General features: G+C 53.4%; 1 protein-coding gene and 1 pseudogene across 1 annotated transcript in view; both read left to right on the top strand.

Annotated features, from left to right (window-relative positions):
* Window positions 1-2,370: 2,370 nt before the first annotated feature.
* MYO1F (myosin IF) overlaps window positions 2,371-20,023 on the top strand; it is a 36,795-nt gene continuing 19,142 nt past the window's right edge. The window contains exons 1-13 of the mRNA XM_068979583.1: window positions 2,371-2,482; window positions 12,100-12,237; window positions 12,702-12,791; window positions 12,877-12,971; window positions 13,336-13,423; window positions 13,545-13,634; window positions 15,628-15,759; window positions 15,922-16,056; window positions 16,319-16,451; window positions 16,678-16,874; window positions 18,565-18,645; window positions 18,725-18,811; window positions 19,798-19,884. Of these exons, the coding sequence (XP_068835684.1) occupies window positions 2,480-2,482; window positions 12,100-12,237; window positions 12,702-12,791; window positions 12,877-12,971; window positions 13,336-13,423; window positions 13,545-13,634; window positions 15,628-15,759; window positions 15,922-16,056; window positions 16,319-16,451; window positions 16,678-16,874; window positions 18,565-18,645; window positions 18,725-18,811; window positions 19,798-19,884 (1,356 nt within the window). The 5' untranslated portion in view covers window positions 2,371-2,479. The remainder of the gene's footprint in view (window positions 2,483-12,099; window positions 12,238-12,701; window positions 12,792-12,876; window positions 12,972-13,335; window positions 13,424-13,544; window positions 13,635-15,627; window positions 15,760-15,921; window positions 16,057-16,318; window positions 16,452-16,677; window positions 16,875-18,564; window positions 18,646-18,724; window positions 18,812-19,797; window positions 19,885-20,023) is intronic.
* On the top strand, window positions 17,460-17,562 carry LOC138086707 (small nucleolar RNA SNORA70; annotated as a pseudogene).

The raw sequence follows: 20,023 nt of genomic DNA, 5'->3' as shown, positions 1-20,023 counted from the left end.
CACAACACCCGCCTTTGATCGGAATACGTACTGTGAAGAGTGGGGGTGGGGAGGGGGTCAGCCGGTGCCCTGCCCCCTGCAGCACTGCCCTGCCCCTCCACTCTGAGCTGGGGGGGGGGGGGGGGGGGAATCTATGTCCGCTATGGGGGAGGGGATTAGCACCACCTCCCTGACACCCTGCCCCCGACCAGACCAGCTAGCGGGGGGGAGGCAGAGCTGGGAAGACCCACCCCATTCTCTGCCTTGCCTGCCCCAGGGGGACCCCGTCATCCAGGCTACCCCCATGATGGTGCTACAGGCCCTGCCCTGGGGCCCACACACCCCCTCACCAGGAAGCCCTCCATCAATAAAGTTCTGTCTTGTGTAGATTTCCGTGCCTGGCTGTGTTTGTGTGTGTCTGCGCGCGCGCACGCGCACGCGCTGGGGGTGGGGGGGTCCCATTCAGCTAACCCCCCACCCTGGAAGCGGCCACACCCCCTCACAGGTCGCCCCCAACAGCTCAAAGGGGACTTGTACCAACACAGACTAGAGCCCAGTAACTTTAGGTCAAAAATACAGTTGCTCCTTGTACTTCCTCGGTGGTCCAGTGGTTGAGCATCCGCCTGCCAATGCAGCAGACACAGGTTAGATGCCTGGTCCGGGAAGATTCCATATGCCCATGGGCCAACTAACCCCATGCACCACAATTCCTGAGCCCGGGCTAGAGTCTGCGTGCTGCAACTACAGAAGCGGACCAGCCCCATACTCTGCAAGAGAAGCTACCGCAATGATAAGCCCACACACAGTAAAGAAGAGTAGCCCCCACTCGCCGCAACTAGAGGAAGCAGGGTGCACCAAGGAAGACCCAACAGAACCTAAAATAATCTTTTTTTTTTTTTAATACAGCTTCTCACAGAGACTCCCAAAGCAACGCAATCTGGCACCCGTTACCCCAGCCATCACACTCCCTGTCACTCTGCTATCTCCAGCAGCCCTGGACCCCTGAAATTTCCTGAGTCCCCACCAATCTTTCCATCTTAGGGCCTTTGCTAGAGCTGCTTTCCTCTGCCAGGTGTACCCTCCCCTTCCTCCTTCACCTGGTTAACTCCAGCTCACTTCGCAGTCTCAGCAGAAACAGTCGCCTCCTCCCAGAAGCTTCCTCTGACGCCCTCAACAAGGTAGGGGGCGAGGGTGTCGTCCTGACTTCACTTCTAGTGCCCTGGAGACATTGCTGAGGTTTGCAGGCACCAAGCCCGTCGGTTGAGAAACAGGCTGCCTCCCAGATGTGGCCACTAGGAGGCGCCGCGGCACTCCAGTCTCCGCGCAGGATGCGGTGTGTCGCCTGGAGCGCGGGGATACCCGGGTGTGCAGGCCTTCCTGCCAGGCTCTCCCAGGGTAGGTTTCTGCCTCCGCCACTTCCCCACTGTGTGGCAGACGACAGCCTCTCGGAAATGCCATTTCCTCAAATGTCAGAAGGAAAGCAGCACATGGCCTACTGGTCTCCCAAACATCAAGAGATGGGCCAACATTTGATGGATGTCATGTGCTTCCCTGGTGGCTCAGACGGTCAAGAACCTGACGGCAATGCTGGAGGCCCGGGTTCGATCCCTGCGTTGGGAAGATCCCGTGGAGGCGGGCATGGCAACCCACTCCAGTATTCTTGCCTCGGAAATCCCATGGACAGAGAAGCCTGGCAGGCTACAGTCCATGGGGTCACAAAGAGTCAGACACGACCGAGCAAATAATACTTATGTGCGCGCCAGGCGCCCCCGGCAGGATCCCCAGCCCCACCGCCGCCGTTTTAGGATGAGAAAATGAAGAGAGCTGGGGCGGCGGGGCGGGCGGGGGGAGCAGTCATTAATTCTAGACGTAACATCCAAAGTCTGGGACCTTCCAAATGCCCCTGGCTCTCGGGACCCTCCACTTCCCCTGCTCTCTCCCTGGCAGAAACGCACCTGATTTCCAAGGTCTCTCCTGGAAGAAGGACCAGCGGAAGCAGCTTCGGAAGTGAGAGTTTGCCCCGGGATGCCCAGAGCAGATACGCATCTCAAGTAGGTCTGTAAGACTCCTGAGCAGCCCAGGACAGAGCAATCAGTCCGCAGCCAGCTGATCCTTGTCCCGCCTGCTGCAGCCGCGTCCCGGGGGAGACGGGGCGGGGGGCCGCGAGAGAGTTGGAGACGCGGTTTCCTGGGGTCTGGCAGCTGCTGCCTTCCATCCTTAACCTCTCCCCTCGGGCTCTGGGCCCCAGACCAGCAGCTCCCTCGGGCCCGTCTGGGCGCTCTCCCCGCCCCCAGGCTCAGCTTCCCTCCCCGGTAGCAGCGGGCCCCTCCCGCCAAAGGAAGTGAGAAGGGGGCTGTTGTAAGAGGAACTAGGGCCGGGAGTCTGCCGGAGGAGCAGGAGCAGGGCCATGCCCGAGCCGCCCCCAGGAGCTTCCTGAGCCTGCACCCCTCCCACGACCCCTCCAGGCACCTCCCCAGGGACCCAGACACCAGCCCCCACCATGGTAAGTCAGGGTGGGCCCTGAAGTGCAGCAGTCGGGGTCACCAGTCAGATGGAAGTGACTAGAGGCCACCACCAGAAGGTGGGACCATGGGAATGGGCACACCAGACCCTTTGGGATTCTGCAGTACAGCTCAGGTGTTCCAAGCATCCTACACCGGGCACCAAGCTCCCATTGGATGGTGGACAAGATGCCAGAGTGGGGATGGGGCACCAAGGATGGAGCAGTAACTGGAGGACAGAAAGTGGTTTCGAAGGCTCACACAGTGCCTGCAGGTGCAGGGACAAACCCCTTTCCTGGGGCGTGGGGAACCCAGTTCCTAGTCGAGTTTGGTGCCTCATCTCCCTGTGTGGCCTTGGGCCAGTCACTTCCCCCTCTGTGGGCCTCAGTTCCCATGCATGTCATATTTGAAAGTCTTTCAGGATGTGGAAGGTGTTTGGGCGATCCTCTCCATTGGAACCTTCAGAGGGTCTTGGGATTCAGCCTCTCTGAGTCCACCACAGTTGGGAGAGAAAGCTGGGTCAAAAGGGTGGTGGGTTGCCATGATGGTGGCATGCTGGCATCCCAATGTGGATGACAGGGTGGTTTGGCAGTAGTCATCACAGAAGCGGGAGTAGGTGAGATGAAACCTGTCTACCCCACCACGGGTCCCTTCTGCTGGAGGGTGGCAGGGAAAAAACACTGCACCCAGAAGCATCACCACCTGGTGAGACTGAGGTCTGATGATGGTGGTGATAAGGTTGTAGAGATGGTCATGGTCCTCGGTCTAGATCCAGGAGCATCATGTCACACGCATAAGGAGGAGACTTGGCTGGCTATAAATGTCACACCTCCGTCCCCCGCAGCCCAAGTTCCATGGCTCTGCAAGCCACTTCAGCTTTCATTTTTTGTCAACCTGTCCATGAGGGCGTGTGGCTGGGGACAGTCACAGAGCTAAGAGTGACAACTGCAGGGTTCCTGGCAGTTGCCGCAATGTGGAGGCAGGGATTTTGAGATCACCCTATTTCAGAAAGCCAGTGATAAATGGGGCATCACGGGCCACGGACCCCTCTGGTTAATCTGTAAGCAAACCATCAGCTAGAGCTCTGGGCTTGAGACGGAAGCCCTTCCAAGACGGAACCAGGCCAGGAAGACTCCTTGATCAAAGAAACACAGGAAATAATTTGCTATTTGAGAGAAAAGCAACCCCTCCCAAGGAAACCATGTGAAATGCTGAGTCAATGATTTGCTTGGCCAACTGGGTCTGGGAAGGGAGAAACTCACTCAAGAGGATCATGAATTTAAAAAAAAAAAAGTGGGATTTATCCATGAGATTAATACCTCTGTCTAGAGGTGCTGACATCTTCCTGGAGGAGTGCTGGATGCCAGAAAGCGTGTTGAAAGATTCAGTGAAATGATGTTCATCAAGTGCTGCACAGAGCACATAATGTGCTCCATACACTCATGGTGGGAGTTAGCCATGGTGATGGATGGATGTGGCTTCACTCTTGGTTCCTGTAGGACTGGGTTGTTGATGTCATTGTTCATGACGGCGGTCGTTGCTGTCCATTGTCCCATGGTGGTGGTGTGGTGGTGGCTGTGATGGCTGCTTTCGGTGCCAGCTAGTGTTGAATATTGATGGCTGGTGGCTGCTTGTTTTCCCCTGGAGGGTTGATCTCTAGAATAATGGCCGTTGGCCAGCGTTTGAAGTTGGGTGGTGACAGTGACGTTCGTTTGCTGTTGGTCATTGACTGATGATTTGGGTGACTGTCTTGGGACTGGTGGTGATGCAATGTTGGTTTGGAAAGGGGTGTGATTGAATGCTGAACTTCCTAGGTGGCTCAGAGGTAAAGAATCTGTCTGCCAACACAAAACACTGCGTTTGATCCCTGGGTCAGGGAGATCCCCTGGAGAAGGAAATAGCAACCCACTCCAGTATTCTTGCCTGGAAAATCCCGTTTACAGAGGAGCCTGGCGGGCTACAGTCGACAGAGTCGCAGAAGAGTCTGTGACCACTAGTGACGATTTAGTGACTAGACAACAACGACTGCTTCAGCGGTGGTAGGTTACATGTGGTTGTTGACAGCTACTTTTGTGATTGTGGTTGTCGATGGTGACTGGTTGTTATAGGTTGTTGATGCCAGTGGTAATGAGTGCTGATGGTGGTGAGTGATGGTAGGGAAGTAGGTGGAGGAATCTTTCGTTCTTCTGTTTGATATTAGCTGGCATTAAGGTTATCAGCAGTTTCAGTTCGACTTCAGCTCAGGGGCAGGTAAAGGCAGCAATTGGTTGTCCTCAGCTGATAATGGTGGTGATGTGAGGATAATGGTGGTTGTTTTGAAAGTACAGATATGAAGCTGGGAGACCAGTAATGTGGCTGCTTGATCCAGGGGCAGCAGTCACGGGGATGGACAGAAAAGGCTGGAGGCCAAGAGAGGGTGAAGGAAAAGGATTCTAGAAGGACAAGGATCCCCGGATGTTGGAGAATGGCCTCTGGTTAGGGCCGAAGAAGCCTGAGACACCCCTCCCAAGGGAGGGGGAGACCTGAGAGCCATTGGGGGTGAGAATGTTGTTTGCATGGGGTAGAGATACAGGGTGTGGCCCCAGAGCCCCATAGAGCAGGACCCAGGCTCCAAGGGCACATCAGGGGGCCAGGGTGGGGCCAGGGGCTGAGGGCGGCTCCAGCAGCCACTGCTGCAGCAGCTTCACCTCACCACCGGCTGGCAACCACAGCACGCAGGACCCCGGCAAGGAAGGAAGTGGCTGTTTCGTTGTTCTCTCCAGTGTGGGGCTCTGCTCATCACCACCCAGGAGCAGGGAGGCCAGAGCAGTTGGTGCAGATTGCAAAAGCCCGCTCCTCCAGACCTTCCTCCTGGCCCTGTGTCCCGAGCCTGTGGGACTGGCCAGCTTAAGGCTGCTGCTGCTGCTGCTGCCACTGGCGATGGGGAGAGAGGCTAGTGTTTCCTCTTGACAAGCTTCGCCTCGTTGAATCTGCACGGCTGCCCACGAGGCCCATAGTCCTCAATATTCCGATTTGCCCAATGAGAAAACAGAGGCAGGAAGGTTCGGCTAGCGGCCGGACCACCCAAGATAGTAGAGGATTTCAACCAGTGATCCCCAAGGTCACACTGTGAACAGCCACCTTGATCAACAACCTCTTCCTCCTCCTTCCAACTGAGAGGCCACCTGGGGGTGTGGGCTGACTCCTATAGTCTAGTTTTTAATTCAAGCAACTAGAATGCTGGTGTGCCACACACACCCAAGGCCTTCTGGCCCATCGCTCCCGCTGCCACCACTTACAACAATCTGAAACATTCATGTTTCAAGGTCTATCTCCTACAGGAAGCCTGCTCTGATTGCCTCAGCCTCCTACAGGAAGCCCTCTCTGATTGCTTCAGTTCTTCTTTGTGCAGTCTGATTGGGATCACAGTCTCCCCTGGACAACTCGCTTCTGAGCTACTCAGGAGCAGAGTCTAGGCCTGGTCCCCACAGACCTCCATGCACAGTAAGAGTTCAGAAAGTGTTTTCACTACAGGGCTCCAATGCCCCAGCCCTTGGTTCTCCCTTCTTTGGCACCAGGGAAGCTGCAACCCCATGCCTTTGCTGTAAGTTGATGGGGGGGAAGCCTCTCTGAAGAGCTGAAGTGAGAAACTATGTTCTCCTTCCATCCCAGTCACCTCGCGCCCCTGACTATCTTTCACAAGAACTCCAGCCTGTTGAGTCATATCTGACTTGTGGTCAACTGTGACCACAAGCTCTCTGTTACACCCTCACCCCCAAGGGAGGAACAAACAGCTTCAGCCTGACCTTCGGAGACTTGGGGGACACAGAGAGATGGACACCAATGACACAGGATAGGAGGCAGTCTTATCACAAAGATACTTCATTCATTTATTCAACAAGTGTAGGTTGACCAGTTCCTCTGTATTGTCAAACACTGACCGCTTTCACTAAATGCTCTTGGGGACACTGGCTGCCATTTCCTGAGGCAACCCAGTGGATCTTTTCTCAGCACTGGCTTGTTTATTTTCCCCAGCAAGCCCACAGAGGAGATTTATTATGGCACCTGTTCTATAGATGCGGCAACTGAGGCTTGGAGATGTGAAGTGGCCTCCCTGGGGTTCCATAGCCAAGTGTCAAGCCAGGCCTCACACCCAGTTCATCCCTTGCCAAAATTTTGACTCTCCTCCCTCACACTATACCCTCTTGAGCAAAACCTCTCTCTCCGCCACAAACAACTCATGGGTTTTTTGTGTGATCGTGTAGAACTCAGCTGGATCCTGGAGTCCAGGCTTCCTGGGGCTGGACACAGAAGGAGAGGCTGCTAGAGGCAAAGGCCCATTCCACTGGGTAGGGAAAGAAGGGAGGGACAGGAAGAGGAACCAAGTTCTTGAGGCCAGGAGAGCCAGCCAGACACAGCCGGCCTCCGGGCCTCTGACCTCAGAGAAAGGAAGTGGCCTGGAGTCTCAGCTGAGCCCGAGGGGGTCCCAAGAGCATGGAGATCAGGATGACCCCAAAGAGGAAACCCTGGACAGGACCATGTGTGTCTCCTCCCCATCCTCATCTGACCTAGAGCACCAACCCTGGCCATTCCCGACGCAGACTTGGCTTCCCTTTCTGCTGTGTGACCTTAGGGAGGACACCTAACCTCTCTCTTTGGGCCGTAGTTTTCTCTCTTGCAAAATGGATCTAATCAGAGCAATGACCCAGATGTGTGCCCAGAGGATGCGATGAGATAATTCACGAAAAAAGCTTAGACCAGAGTCTGACACAAAATAAGTGCCAGTGGGGCGTGAACTTTTGTTACCTATTGTTGTTCCCGGTTACCATAGTTACCACCCACGCCCCACCCTTTGAGGTCTTCAGAGAGAGAATCCACTTCTAGTTCGCCCACCCAACCTCCCCACCCCAACACAGGGAAAGGGCAGCCCCAGCAGGCCCCTGAATGACACCACTTCATCCCCTGTATTTAAAATTTCATCGGCTCTTCTCACCAACACACCAGCTGGTCTCCTTATTTTAAAAACAGAAAATACACTCCCCTGACCCCTCCTTCTCCACAAAGCCTCTTTCCCTCTTCCCCTTCTTGGCCAGACTGTCCAGAAGCAGTCCTCTCTCCCTGTCTATACCTCCTGACCTCCCAAGGTGACTCCTGACCCTGAGGTGTCTCCATGGGGGACCCTCTGAGCCTCCAGTGAGCGTGAAGTTCTTTAGCAGCTGGGGGTCCAGTTGACAGCTCCCTGCTTCTCCTAACCGGCCACCCCAGGTCCTGGCTGCCTCCAAACTCAGCCTCTGCCGTGGGCATGGCTGCTAACCCCTCCACGCTGCTGTTTCCGAAACCTCGTCCTCCCCCACCTACCCTTCCTGCTGTATCCCAGGGCTCTCAGAGCGTCACACTCAGTTGTCGTTATTGCTCAGTCGCTGTTTTGTCCATCTCTTTGTGACCTCATGGACTGTAGCCCATCAGGCTCCTCTGTTCATGGGGTTTTCCAGGCAAGAATACTGAAGTGAGTTGCCATCTCCTTCTCCAGGGGATCTTCCCAACCCAGGGAGAGAACCCACGTTTCCTGTACCGGCAGGCAGATTCTTTACCACTGAGCCACCTGGGAAGCCCATCACACCCAGCTCCCCCTTCTTGTACCAAACATCTTAGCAGGCCCCCTTGAAACACTGAAATGAAATTCACATGCAGCAAAAAAACACTAACTTCCATCTTTCAGAAACATTGAATGCGGTCCCCTGCAAGGCCGGGAGAGAGTCATTTAGAATAAACTGTGCACGGAAAGACGGAAGTGCTCAGGCCACTGGCCCAAGGACTCTCACTGGAGTGGCCAGGTGCTCACACCTCAACACAGGTGTGTCTCAGTCAGCGAGACAGCCCCACCCCCCCACCCCAAGTAGGACACATTAACCTCACGAGCAACGTAAGCTTCTAAACACTGGATGCTTCTTTCTTTTTCTTAAATTAATTAATTTATCTATTTATGGCTACGCTGGGTGTTTGTTGTTGCTTGTGGGCTTCCTCCAGTTGCCACGAGCGGGGGCTACTCACTAGTTGAGATAGAAGGCCTTCTCATTGTGGGGGCTTCTCTTGTTGCAAAGCACAGGCTCTGGGCACACAGGCTTCGGTAGTTGCAGCAAGCAGACTCAGGAGTTGTGGCGCATAGGCTGAGTTGCTCCGCAGCATGTGGGATCTTCCCAGACCAGGGATTGAATCCGTGTCCCCCGCATTGGTTGGTGGGTTATTAACCACTGGACTGGTAGGAAAGTCCCTAGAGTGGCATTATTAACCAGGCAGGAAGGATGTTCTGGGCAGAGGGCTCAACATCTGCAAAGACTCAGAGGCAAGGTAGTGAGGAACTGAAAGAGTTCTTCCTGAACTCTAGGTTACTGGTGCAGATTAGGTGCTCAAGAAATCTCTGCGGAGTGGCTGCATGGGGATGGCGGTGATGGGAAGCCACTGGCAGAGAGATGGGGCCATAATTGCCGTCGGAAAAATTCACACTTGGGACTTCCCTGGCGGTCCAGTGGTTAAGACTGCACTTTCAGTGCAGGGGGCGTGGGTTAAATCCCTAGTCAGGGAACCAGGGTTGCAAATCTGCATGACACAGCCAATAAATTAATTAAATAGCAGTAAGAATAATAAATAGTGTTCTTTTTTAAAAAAGAAAGAAAATCTCACTCTCAGTAATCAGGCTAGAAGCAGTCTCAGGGGCTCCAGCCCTGCCCCTTCCTTCCCCCTACCCTCCCCGAAACATCCCTCCTCTGCTTTCTCTTCCTGCTTCAGTCACACCTCTGCATTTGCCCTGGCAGTTCACTGTCTGATGAACCTTTTCTCCCTGTACTTGATTAAAACCCTTCTCAGCTTTCACATACCATCCCCAAAGCTCTCTGGAGCCCAGCCACTCACGAAAGTAGATGCAAAAACCTGGCCTTTGCTGTCAGATGACCCTAGATTTGAACCCCACATCCTTGGAACCACGTTAGCTGCATCCTTAGTCAAGGGTCAAATCCCTCTCAGGCCCCAATCTCCTTCCCAGACTTTACCACACTGAGCTATGACGATTGCCAATAATATGGGTGACACTTTGCATGGCTGAGTCCCTTCACTGTTCACCTAAAACTATCACAACATTGTTTGTTAATTAGCTATACCCCAATGCAAAATAAGTTTTTTTTAAAAATTGGCAACACCTGCCTCCAGTATCGTGCATGTCATAGATGCTTGGTGAATGTTAATTCTGTCAAGTGTCCCTCTTCCAGGAACCCTCCTCCTACCCCACTTTGTTCCCCCGAAGCAGTTAATCTCTCTTATCAACCCTGGCTGATAAGGCTGCTTCTCCCATTTTACAGATGAAGTCACTGAGGCTAAGAGCAATGTTAAGTCACACAGCCAGGATCAGAACCCAGATCTAACCCACACCCAAAACTAGGCTCATTTCATGTCTCTGGATATTCTTCCATGAATCCCTCCTGCCCCCCAACCTCAGGGACTGTCAGCATGACCAAAATCTGAGCTAGCACCTCCCCTGCTCAGGAACCTTCTATGGCTCCCCAGTGCTCCAGGCACTGGGGAGAGACTGGCTTCTCATCTATCTCTCTCCTGGAGTTGCCCATGCTGACCCTCCCGCTTGATCTCTGCCTCAATCCCTTCCCAGATGGGCCCAGCACACCATCTCCATTCCCCTGGCAAGTCCTGGTCATCTTTGAAGACCTGACTTTGGTTCCCAGTATCTTTGCTCTTGAGCTTCCCAAGTGGTGCTAGTGGTAAAGAACCTGCCTGTCAATACAAGGGACATAAGGACTGTGGGTTCGATCCCTGGGTCAGTAAGATCCCCTGGAGGAGGGCATGGGAACCCGCTTCAATATTCTTGTCTGGAGAGTCCCATGGACAGAGCACCTGGTGAGCTACAGTCCATAGAGTTGCAAAAAGTAGGACATGACTGAAGCGTCTTATCACATATCCATTTTTGCTCTTGGGGGCTTCCTCTGAAGCTGGGTTTCTTTCTTTGCCATTGTCCCTTGCCAGGCGCTCCCTGCAGGGGCTGAGAAAGGACTCAGTCCAGATCCCTGTCCTCCAGGAGCTCCAGGTCTGGGGCATGTGCGGGGATTCCTGCAGGAGGGATACCTTGTCTGAGCATGAGTTACCAGCCACGAGAGCTCCAGGTCGCCACCACTCTGTGCGCCAGTCCCTCCATGACAGGGTATATTGAACGGAGGCAGAGAGGGCCTGCGAGAGCCAGTGTGCTGAAGTGTTTAAGGTGCTGGATGAGCTCAGCTGGGCTGAGAGAGCATTCCTGGCAGGCTTCCTGGAGGAGGAGTTTAAATGGGGAACCTGTGTCTGAGTCTCCTCCTTGGGGCCTACGGAAGGTGTCAGCTGATGAAAAGCTGAGGGAGAGAATTAAAAGGGAAAGTGGGAGCTTGGAACGTGCCAGAACTGGCTCTCTAAGGATGGAGACCACGGCAGACGTGGTGGGAAGGCTGGGGGAGCTGAGGACCAAGGTCGTAGCAGGGCACTGAGGCAGAGATCACAGACACGTGGTGACTGAGAGAATCTCAGGGGGATGGGCCAGGAGGACCCCAAGCTAGGAGGAAGCAAGTGGGGGGAAGAAGGTCATCTGGAGGTGAAAACGTTGTTCAGTCGCTCAGTCGTGGCCGATTTCTTTGCGACCCCATGGACTGCAGCTCGCCAGGCTTTCCTGTCCTTCACTATCCCCAGAGTTTGTTCAAACTCATATCCATTGAGTTGATGATGCCATCCAACCATCTCATCCTCTGCTGCCCCCTTCTCCTTTTGCTTTCAGTCTTTCTCAGATCAGAGTCTTTTCCAATGAGTCAGCTCTTCACGTCAAGTGGCCAAAGTGTTGAAGCTTCAGCTTCAGCATCAGTCCTTCCAATGAATATTCAGGGTCGATATCTTTTAGGATTGACTAGTTTGATCTCCTTGCTGTCCAAAGGATTCTCAAGCGTCTTCTCCAGCACCACAGTTCAAAAGCATCAATTCTTCAGGACTCACCCTTCTTTATGGTCCAACTCTCACATCCATACATGACTATTGGAAAAACCATAGCTTTGGCTATATGGAACTTTGGCAGCAAAGTGATGTCTCTGCTTTTCAATACACTGTTCATCATAGCTTTTCTTCCAAGGAGCAAGCGTCTTGGGTCAAATGCCAGGGAGAAGTCAGGAACTCAGCCTGGGCCAACGGAGGGAGAGATGGGCTGGGGATGTGAGAGAGAGGGTGGGTGAGCTCCCCCATCAAGCCTTCCCTGATCCCCTCCTCCCCTCCCACAGTTGCGAGATCCCCAAGCACACTCTGCCCCCCTGGACCAGGCATCACCCTCTGCTCCATGGCAACAGGATACAAAGTGGAGGGATGCTGGTACCAAAAGAGAGAGGGCTGAGGGACACATCCCAGCTGTCATTCTGTCTGTCCTCCTCTTTTGGGAGTAGACCTTGTCTCCCTCTTCTGTCGTCCCTGAGATAGGGAAGGAGGGAGGGAGGTGGCAGGTGGGCAAGGGGACAGCATCAGCAGCTGATGATGTAGGTGAGCCAGGTGGGAAGGGGAGGAGTGCTCGGGCACCAGCCCCCACCACGCCCCGTGCAGGGTCTCACCGCCACCCCACCGCCGCCACCCCCAGGGCAGCAAGGAGCGCTTCCACTGGCAGAGCCACAATGTGAAGCAGAGCGGCGTGGACGACATGGTGCTTCTACCCCAGATCACCGAGGACGCCATCGTGAGCAACCTCCGCAAGCGCTTCATGGATGACTACATCTTCGTACCCTGGGCCGTGGGCGGGGTGGGCAGATGCAGGACTCAGGGACAGGAGGATGACTGACCAGCGGATGGAGGGATGGTGGGTGGATGAGGGCAGGGGAGGATGAAAGAGGCTGTAGCACGGGAGGGACACACATGCCTGAGCACAGGAACAGAGTGGGGATGGGCAGCAAGAGCACAGGGCGTTAGCGCAAGGGGACCGCGGAGTAGCAGCGGGGCTCCAGTTGGGGGTGGCTGTGGCTCTCACGGCTCCCTCTGCTCGGGGGTAACTCAGGCACAGCACCCTCTGTTCCCCTCAATCTGGATCCAGCTCAGTTTTTTCCTAAGACGCCTGGAGTATCTCCATCTCTTCCTCCAAGCCACAGGGCTCTTGGAGGCCCCAGGGGAGCAGGAGGAGGGGACAGAGCCCCTTGAGGGACACAGCTTGCCAGGACGCTGCATGGCCCTTAACCGTCTCCACCCTAGACCTACATTGGCTCGGTGCTCATCTCCGTAAACCCCTTCAAGCAGATGCCCTACTTCACAGACCGCGAGATCGACCTCTACCAGGGCGCGGTGAGGCGGGGGCCGGGTGGGAGCCACAGCCCCAAGGCCTCCCCCCGACCTGAGACCGAGGCTGAGCCCTGCTCTCTCCCACCAGGCCCAGTATGAGAATCCCCCACACATCTATGCCCTCACCGACAATATGTACCGGAACATGCTTATAGATTGTGAGAACCAGTGTGTCATTATCAGGTACAGAGTGGGAGCCCAGACCCTCCTCCCCAGGGCCCCTCAAACAGCATCACCACCCCAGGGAGCTTTAACTGGAATTCCTGATCCAGACAGAGCCTCGCTGTCCCTCTCCACCCCCAGCCCCACTCAGCCTCTCACCCTCTGATCCGTGAGGTATTTTGTGCATTCATCCTGTTATTGCCCACCTGTTCCATCTAAGTGTCAGGAGATTTAGATCCATCTTGCTCACCATGGTATCCCCAACAGCCTGGGCTATTGCTTGGCACCCAATAGGCGTCAATGAATGAACGATCAGAGCCCCAGCTGGAAAGGGCACTTCCTCCACCCCTGATCACTCATCATCCTTTTCCTCACGCATCCTCAGTGGAGAGAGTGGAGCTGGGAAGACAGTGGCGGCCAAATATATCATGGGCTACATCTCCAAGGTGTCGGGTGGAGGCGAGAAGGTCCAGGTAAGGCAAAACAGGAAGAGGGGCTGGGTGTCCCCACATGGAATTTCATCTGCTCACCTCCAAACGCCCACACCCCACCACAGTCTGACCTCTTCCCGCCCCCACCTGCGTCTTTCCCCAGCACGTGAAAGATATCATCCTTCAATCAAACCCACTGCTGGAAGCCTTTGGCAATGCCAAGACAGTGCGCAACAATAATTCCAGTCGCTTTGTGAGTCTCTGTGGCCTCGACAGTGTTTGTCTCTGTCTCTGCCTCTTTCCTTTACATATATGCTCAAGAGTACAGGAAATACCTGCTCCTCAATAGGAGACTGGCTTCCTGTTCATGATCCCTCTGGAAAAAAAGTCCCCCATCAGCAGCTCTGTGGAGACGAAGACATGTTCATGTACCATTCTTGAATACTCCTCCCCTGGCTGCAACTAGGCTATGTCTGTTCCTATTTTCATTTCAGGTCCCATTTATTCCCTCATTCATTCTTTCTTTCATCAAATGCTTCTTGGAGTCCTTCTTTGTGTTAGGGGCTATGCTGAGCCTATTGAAAGACAGAATAGGTAAATGGATTTGGGTTTGTCATCATTTTCTGTCACTGTTTGGATGTGTGGCTTGGACAAAAGAAAAAAAAAAACAATATAACCTTGTGGGTCTCCTCTGTTGGAATAGGATGGTGTGGTGGCTCAGATGGTAAAGAAACTCCCTGCACTTCAGGAAATCCAAGTTTGATCCCTGCATCGGAAAGATTCCCTGGAGGAGGGAATGGCAACCCACTCCAGTATTCTTGCCTAGAGAATCCCATGGACAGAGGAGCCTAGTGCGCTACAGTCTGTGGGGTCGCAAAGAGTTGGACGTGACTGAGTGACTAACACTTTCACTTTCATAGACTTCAATAATTTCAGTAAATGCTTGAACATGGAAATGGCTTAATGAATTCTGACACTAATGAGATTTTTTGCCCCTGGATATTATTATCTATAATATTAATTATATTTTATTTTCTAATATATTTTCATGTAATTATATTTGAAGTATTTTCTCCAACATTTTATTTTAAAATTTTTCATATACCTGGAAAAGCTAAACACTACAGTAAACACTTGTATGCTCATCTCCTAGATTCTACCATTAATATTTTACTATTCTTGCTTAATAATATTACATCGATCCACTTTTTTTATGCACTGTAAACTATAACATCATACCTTTCCTTCAGACACTTAAGCATGCAGACGACTAATCAGTCCAATATAAATTTGCAGCTCTTCCATTTCTTTTAAAGTTAAATTTGCATACACCAAAATATGTAAATCTAAAGGGGACTATTCATTAATTTAGACGAGTGCATACGCCCATGCAAACAACACTCCTATCGGTATACAGAATATCACCATCTCTGCAGAAAGTCTCCTCTTGTCTCTTTCTAATTAACCTCTACTTCTACCTTACCCAAGAAGAAGTCACTCTAATTTTTTTTTTTTTTGCACCATAGATTAGTTTCAGCAGTTTTAGAATTTCATATAAATAGAATCACACAGTCTGTGTTTTCGGACTACTAATATACAGCAAAACATGGATGAACCACAAGAACATGTAATTCTATTTTATTTTATTTTATTCTGTTGCTGCTGTTGTGCTCAGTGGTGTCCAACTCTTTTGCAACCCCATGGACTGTAGCTTGCCAGGCTCCTCTGTCCGTGGGATTTCCCAGGCAAGAATACTGGAGTGGGTTGCCACTTCCTTCTCCAGCGGATCTTTCCAATCCCCTGGATCGGGCCAGGGGTCGAACCCGAGGTACCTATGTCTCCTGCATTGGCAGGCAGATTCTTTACCACTGGTGCTACCTGGGAAGCCCCTTATTTTATATAGTTTTGGCTCAGACGGTAAAGAATCCACCTGCAATGCAGGAGACTCGGGTTCGATTCTTGGGTTGGTAAGATTCCCTGCAGAAGGGAATGGCAACAGGGCTAGAGGCCCCAGGTTAGGGCTTGAATCATCAGGGAAGGAGGAAAAGGTATTCCTGGCCCAGGACCCATTTTAGGCAAAGGCTGGAGGGAAGGAGCTGGTGAGAAGAACAGTAAGTGGAAGTTGGGGAGAGAAGAGCTACTTGAGGTCACTTGGGGAAGAAGGCTCATAAGACCCATCCCCCGTCCTTCCTCACCTGCAGCCCTGGGACCCTGGGCGGGGACTGATGTGGCTTTCTTGGGTTCAGGGCAAGTACTTTGAGATCCAGTTCAGCCGAGGCGGGGAGCCGGATGGGGGCAAGATCTCCAACTTCCTGCTGGAGAAATCCCGCGTGGTCATGCAGAATGAAAGCGAGAGGAACTTCCACATCTACTATCAGGTGCAAGGAAGGTGGCCATGGGGCTGGGAGGGAGCCTCACCGGAGCCCAGGGGGGATACCACGGGAGGGCCGGTGTTTGGGAACCCGTGGCGGCAAGGACCCGGGAATTACGAGGGCTGCACCCATCCGCCACCATGTGAATGAGCTTCACCCGCCCTCCAGCTGCTGGAAGGGGCCTCGCAGGAGCAGCGGCAGAACCTAGGGCTCATGACTCCTGACTACTACTGCTACCTCAACCAGTCAGACACCTACAAGGTGGACGGCACCGATGACCGGAGCGACTTCAGTGAGACTCTGGTGAGCACCGTTGCCACTTCAGCCCCAGGAAACCTTCTTGTGTTACAAATTGGGAAACCAAGGCCCGGAAAGGGACAGGGACTTGCCCAAGGTCACACAGCAAAAAAAAAAAAGCCAGGAGAGGGGTCCAGGTGTCCTGACCGTCCCCCCGCCCCCACCCCCCCTGCCCCGAATATGTGTGTTGTGGTCACTGAAGCCTAATCCGCGGGATGGCTGGAGGTCGAGCTTTGCACCACAGGCTCTGTGCCCCATGTGCCTACAGAGCGCCATGCAAGTCATCGGGATCCCAGCCAACGTCCAAGAGCTGGTCCTGCAGCTCGTGGCGGGCATCTTGCATTTGGGAAACATCAGCTTCTGTGAAGACGGGAATTATGCCCGGGTGGAGAGCGCAGACCGTGAGTGTGGGTGCTGCGGAGGGTGTGGTGGAGGCATGTGTGTGTGTGTGTGTGTGTGTGTGTGTGTGTGTGAACTGCTTCCTCCCAGTTGTGGCCCCCAGAAGCTGAGGACCTAAGTGGACAAGATCGATGTCACCAGGCAAAAATGGGGAGAGATGGGAGCCTCCGTGTGAGGCCCAAGAACCCGACCGGCTGCTCCCTTTCTCCCCACCCCACCACCTGGCAGTCCTGGCCTTCCCCGCCTACCTCCTGGGCATTGACAGCGGGCGGCTGCAGGAGAAACTGACCAGCCGCAAGATGGACAGCCGCTGGGGCGGGCGCAGCGAGTCCATCGACGTGACCCTGAACGTGGAGCAGGCAGCCTACACGCGCGATGCTCTGGCCAAGGGGCTCTACTCCCGTCTCTTTGACTTCCTCGTGGAGGCAAGTGGGGCTCTGAGGACAGGGACAGGGGGAGAGGGGCTCTGAGGCAGCACCAGGCCCAGGACTTGGACCAGCCAAGAGAGGGAGGGGGAGCGTCTTGAGTGTCATGACCTTGCTAATGCCCAGCTTTGGGAGGTACCACACAGGGCAGGAGATGATTTGATGGGAGATTTAAGGTCTTCCTTAAAAACTGATCTATAGGCTTCCCTAGTGGCTCAGACAGTAAAGAATCTGCCTGCAAAGGAATGAGATTTGGGTTCAATCCCTGGGTAGGAAAGACCCCCTGGAGAAGGGAATGGCAACGCACTCCAGTATTCTTGCCTAGAGAATCCCATGGACAGAGGAGCCTGATGGGCTACAGTCTATGGGGCCACAAAGAGCTGGACACGACTGAGCGGCTAATACTTTCACTTTCACTTTGGCTGTTACATGGAGCCCAAGCAGGAGGGGGCTACTGGAAATTTCCAGGCCTGGATCAAGATGGGGGCTGCTGGAATGGAGAGGGGTGGGTGCCTTAGAGAGAGCCATGAGCACGGCTGTCAGAAGGACAAAGTGATGGACCAGGTGATGGTAGATGAGAACAGGATGTGTCAAGGTCAAGAACGGTGACTAAACGTGCAATAATTGCAAACAGCAGCCTCCTTGGTAGAGTAGGTGGCCTGTTGCCTAAGGGATCTTGGAGACAGTCCTTTCCAGGGGACATTCATGATGGACATGCTGCCCCCCAGTCTAGGCTCTAGACAGGTGTGTGAGGTGCCTTTGGACAGCCCCAGGGCCCGGTGGCCAGGGTCCACCCTGCCCAAGTCATGATGTCCATCCACACCAAGCTGCAGAATAAGGAGCATATGTTTGAGGCCCTCCACAGGGCCAAGTTCAAGTTCTCTGGCTGCCAGAAGATCCATATCTCCTAGAAGTGAGGATTTACTAAGTTTAATTCGGATGAATTTGGAAACATGGTGGCAGAAAAGCGGCTCATTCCAGATGGCTGCGGGATCAAATACAGCCCTAATCACTGCCCCCTGGACAAATGGTGGGCCCTGTGCTCATGAGAGCCTGGGCACTGTCCGCTCCTGACTCGGGCGTGCTAAGTCACCTCAGTCATGCCTGACTCTTTGCAACGCTATGGACTGTAGCCCACCAGGCTCCTCTGTTCACGGGATTCTCCAGGCAAGAATACTGGAGTGAGTTGCCAGTTCCTCCTCCAGGAGGTCTTCCCAACACAGGGATCAAACCTGTCTCTTGCACTGATAGGCAGATTCTAGCGCCACCTGGGAAGTCCGCTCTTTACTCATGCACACCAATAAATTCCACTTTCCTGTCAAAAAAAGAAAAAAGGATTGTGACTGTAGTAGCCAACACTCCATATCAATTAATGCATGCCAGCTATGGTTCTGTTCTTCATGCACTGATTTATTTAATTCTTAAGAAAAGCCCTCTAAGAGAGATGCTACTGTGAACCCATTTTAAAGATGAGCAAATAGAGGTGCAAAGTGGTTAAGGGGCAGAGCCAGCTCCCAAGGCAGGAACCCTAATGTCCTAACACCTGGTTTCTTGTAGGAATGATGAACAGGGGTGAGGGCAGGCACAGCGATGGGGAAGGCTGGAGACACACTGGTGGGAGGGGACAAGCGCATTTCAAGAGAGTGGCAGGCCTGTGTAGCCACTCACCTAGTGTCCCTGTGCATCACAGGCCATCAACCGTGCCATGCAGAAGCCCCAGGAGGAGTACAGTATCGGTGTGCTTGACATCTACGGCTTTGAGATATTCCAGGTATGACCCTGTGGCCCAGTGGGAGGGGAGCCTCCAGCATCAGCCCACTGAGTGAGGCACGCTTTTCCTCCCTTGGCAGAAAAACGGCTTTGAGCAGTTCTGCATCAACTTTGTAAACGAGAAACTGCAGCAGATCTTTATTGAACTCACTCTGAAGGCTGAACAGGTGGGCAGGGGAAGACAACTGGCCAGGGCCAGGGGTCACTGGGGAGGAGGTGTGGGACCATGAAGGTTGCCAAGCAACCAGGGACACCCCAGCCCCACATGGGCACTTCCTTCTACTGACATGTCCAAGCTCCTTCTTCACAGGAGGTTTTCTACCTCTAAAGCTCTGATGAGGGCTGGAGCATTGCCTCTTTGTTCAAACCTTCAATGGGCTTCCTGGTGGCTCAGACGGTAAAGAATCTGCCTGCCAATACAGGAGACATGGGTTCGATGCCAGGGTCAGGAAGATCCCCTGGAGGAGAGCATGACTACCCACTCCAGGATTCTTGCCTGCAGAATCCCATGGACAGAGAAGCCTGGCTGGCTACAGTCCATGGGGTTGCAAAGAGTCGGACACAACTGAGCAGCACCTGCTGTGTAGCAGGCACTGTTTGCAGTGCTGAGAAGCCCCCCGTGAATGGGATGGACAAAATCCTGCCATTTTCATTCTACCCATCCTGCAGAGGCAGAGCTTGAGACTAGGATTCAGGGCAAATACCAGGAGATGATCGAAGAAGCGACAAAGGGATTTTTTTAATTTTTTATTTTTTTTTTTTTTGGCTACCCGACACTGCATCTGAGATCTTAGACTCCCACTGGGGATTGAACCCATATGCCCTGCAGTGGAAGAGCAGAGTCTTAACCGCTGGCTGGCTTTCAGGCTCTGAAAGGGATTCTTTTTTTAAGAGCCAAATGGGATGTATTCACGAAAAGATCACACTTCAGGCAACTGGGGCTCAATTCTGGGACCCCAGGGGGAAGGTCTGACCTCCAGGAAATGAGATTTGTTATTGGAGACCGTCCTAAGTGATGAGACTGGAAGGACAAGTTATGGGAGGGACATCTGTCACACTTCCTCCACCCATGCTTGTGAAGCTAACATTCTAGAAACACTCACATCTTTGCCCAGATGCCCGGTCCCATCCCTGCCCTCTTTGCCACCCCCAGGAGGAGTACGTACAGGAGGGTATCCGCTGGACCCCCATCCAGTACTTCAACAACAAAATCGTCTGTGACCTCATCGAAAACAAGCTGGTGAGGGCTGAGCCAGATTTGGGGGTTCTCGCTGGGCCCCAGTCAGAACTGGGCTTGGGAAATCACTGTGCCCCTGAGCTGGGCTTGGAAGAGCTGGAAGAACCCTGGAGGTTCTGGGCCCCTATAGACCCTTCTAACC

The sequence above is a fragment of the Capricornis sumatraensis genome, chromosome 9, assembly GCF_032405125.1.
Source record: "Capricornis sumatraensis isolate serow.1 chromosome 9, serow.2, whole genome shotgun sequence".
In the NCBI taxonomy this organism is placed as follows: domain Eukaryota; kingdom Metazoa; phylum Chordata; class Mammalia; order Artiodactyla; family Bovidae; genus Capricornis; species Capricornis sumatraensis.
Note: the sequence above shows the minus strand (reverse complement) of the source record. Positions and strands in the feature narration are given on the sequence as shown.